General features: G+C 47.4%; 1 protein-coding gene across 3 annotated transcripts in view; it reads right to left on the reverse strand.

Annotated features, from left to right (window-relative positions):
• The window catches only part of COPS3 (COP9 signalosome subunit 3), a 29,060-nt gene extending 26,351 nt beyond the window's left edge, over positions 1-2,709 (reverse strand). Inside the window, exon 1 of one of the 3 annotated variants that reach the window (XM_019656754.1) lies at positions 2,544-2,709. Coding sequence is in view for 1 of the 3 variants with exons in the window: in XM_019656749.1 (XP_019512294.1) it covers positions 2,544-2,598 (55 nt within the window). In the remaining 2 variants the exon portion in view is untranslated. The remainder of the gene's footprint in view (positions 1-2,543) is intronic. The other 2 variants (XM_019656749.1, XM_019656750.1) reach the window with 2 other exon arrangements.
• Between the last annotated feature and the right edge of the window lie 349 nt (positions 2,710-3,058).

Consider the following 3,058-nt stretch of genomic DNA (forward strand, 5'->3'; position numbering starts at 1 on the left):
TTGTCTGTTCCCCTTCCCTCAATTCCCCAATAAAAATCTTTTTAAAAAAACAAAAACATTTAAGGGCCAGCTGAGAGGCGCGTTGGTTAAGAGCTGGCTTGGGACGCTAGCTCTGAGCAGCAGGGCCCTGGTTCGGATCCCACATAAGGGCCAGTGACACTGCCCTCTACAGCTAAGATGGTGAACAGCATCTCGACCTGGAGCTGGGCTGCTATGAGTCAACGGCGGCAGTGTAGGCTGCAGTGGGCTGCCATAAGCTAACGTGAGTGACCAGCAGCCAGTGTGAGCAGCCGGCAGCCGGTGTGAGCTGCCAAGAGCCGCCGTCCAGAGGCCGGCGACCGATCTGCCTCACCCGGAAGAACGCAATGATAATTCCAACATGGGCCAGTGAAGCAATGTCCTCCACAACTAGACTGAAGAACAAAAGGACAGCAACTTGTCTGTTCCCCTTCGCTGATTCCCCAATGCTGTTCCCCTCCCCCAACTCCCCAATAAAATCTTTTTTAAAAAAAGCAAACATTTAAGTAATATAATGCTTAAAATCCAAGCGATTGTAGCTAGGAACTTTGATATTTAATGCCTGAGGCTTCTATAATACTTTTATATTTGATAAGTTCTATCAAAAATAAAGGAAATATTCCATTATTATCATATGCATTGCAAAACAAGAATAAAAAACATCCATGATCTTACTGGGTATCATTTTTCAAGATAATAACACAAGTTGAACTGTGTTACAAGATAATAACACAACTTTCCATCATTTTATTAAAGATCTCACTGATAGGTATGAAATACACAGCTTCTTCCAGTTAAATAATCTGAGCCCCCCTTTTAACCCATCATTCTAAATACGTTTACAATGATTAGAAACATCCAGAAATAAGCATTTCAGGCCATTATTTTTTCCCCAATTAAATAATCAATGCTGAGTTGAGACTTAAGATAAAAGCTGGGTCACTATGAAATCATGAGTTAACTAGTGCAGGGCCAAGGGGAGAGTCAAAAGTTAAGTTTAAGTGTCACAGGGCATATCTGAAATGAGCCCAACCCAGAGATCTGGCCAATGAAATTTCCTCTAATCAGAGAAAGCTGGGAATTATGATAGTCCCTTCATTTAAGGTCCATGTTAGAAAATTTGAATAAGAGCAGAGAAAATAGACACTCATAAACATTTACTATACTGTGAACATGAGGCACAGAAGCTGAGGGCAGTAAAAGTATATTTATCTCTGCCTGGCAGACTGTTCCTAAATTGATGTCTTGCATAGAGCACATATACAAAGCTTTCAGATAAGTGATCCCTCTTGATGCTCAACAGTCCCAGTTCCGTTTTGTAAATGAGAAACATGGCCCAGGCACATGAAATGACTGAGACAAGGTTCCAACCCAAGTCTTCTAAACACACTACATCCTAGAAAGTAGAAACTAAGTGTTTGTGTCATAAACGAGTAAATGAATGGTTTCTTCATTCATAGAGACTGCAAGTCTTTGCCTCAGCTGTGAACCTAACTTTTATCAATAATAAGGGAAATGAGAGAAGTATTTCATTAAGCATGTCTCCATATTGAATCAATTAAGCCTTACAACAACAGTGAGGTAGATAGCACCTCTCCATTTGAACAAATGGAAATAGAGACTAAAGGTGACTGGCTCGAGGTCACAAAGTTCCTAAAACTTTACAATTAATGGCCATTACCAATAATTTGTGACTGTATTTGCTGCACCCCATATGATAAGCACTGTTTCAAGTGCTTTTACATGGTTTCTCTCATTCAATCCTAATAACTCCAAGAGGTACGGGCTTAATTTTTATTTTACAGATGAAGAAACAGGATGGTTATAGCGGCCTTCACAGCCAGCAGCTAATTACTTTAAATCCTGACTCCAGGGCTATCAAGTGATGATAAGATGAAACTAAACGGCATAAAAACGTAAGGGCAAAGTAATAATGGTCACAATTCCACCCTCAGTAACGGAGTCCTGCGAGCGAGAGCGCCTTCGGCCTTCTGCAGTACTAAAATAGGGGCGGAGGCTTCCCGAGGGCGCGCTGAGCGGCAGCTGAGGAGCCGGCCAAGGTGAGCCTGAGCCAAGGCACCCATATGCCTTGCTCGCTCTGCCCGCGGCCTAGCCAGGAGGCGGCTGCCGGGACAGAAGGGCCCGTGCACCAATCACCGCAGGGAAGGGAGGCCGACGGGGCCAACAGGCGCTCGGAAAGGCGTCAAGCGAGGCGCCAGGGTAGAAGGGGCTCGGGGTGGGGGGATGCGGGGTGGCGGGTAGGAAGCTCCGGGCCGCCCCAGGGAGGGGAGGAGGCCAGGTTGCCGAGAGCACGGGCCGGCGGGTGAGGACAAGGGGGCCCGAGAGCGCAACGAAGCTGCTCAAACTCATCCGCGCTAAATCCCGCCCGGGTCTAAAGCACTGCAACCGCGAGCACAGCCCCAGAGACGAGGCTCGGTACTAACAGGGCGGTCCCAGCCGCTCCCGCTGGCGGCTGGGCATGCAAACCCGTCCCCGTAGCCCAGAGGGCCAGCCCAGGACCTCACCTTGAGCAGAGAGCTGTCGGACACTGTTCACGAATTGCTCCAGGGCAGACGCCATGTTTACCCTGGGCGGCCCGAACGGCAGACGTAGTTCGCGCGAGAAAAGGCCGCTGCTGTGGGAGGTGGAGCCACGGCTATCCAACAGAGAAGAGTGGCTAACGTCACTTCCGCCGGCCAAGCACCGCGAGATCGCGCCTACCTGGGAACCAGTTACTGTTTCCGTGGAAACAATTCTGCTGCGATCCGTACCCGGAAGTTAGCTTTCTTTTCCTTTCTTGGTTCTGTACAGTTGTGAAATCTCTCCGTCTGTTTAATGAGGGTGGTAGGCAAAGAAGAAACTAAACTCGTAATTAGGCACACATTTTCTAGATTTTTGCTAGGAATGGCCATTCGGTTTTCCACTTACGTAAAGCGCTGGTTTACTGGTACTTCTCCATGAATATTTTCCTGTGAGATAGTGAACGTAGACACTAGAGCCAGGCAGGTAGGCTGGGTTTACATCCCTTTCCTACCACTTA

The sequence above is a fragment of the Hipposideros armiger genome, unplaced genomic scaffold (genome assembly GCF_001890085.2).
Source record: "Hipposideros armiger isolate ML-2016 unplaced genomic scaffold, ASM189008v1 scaffold_264, whole genome shotgun sequence".
Lineage (NCBI taxonomy): Eukaryota > Metazoa > Chordata > Mammalia > Chiroptera > Hipposideridae > Hipposideros > Hipposideros armiger.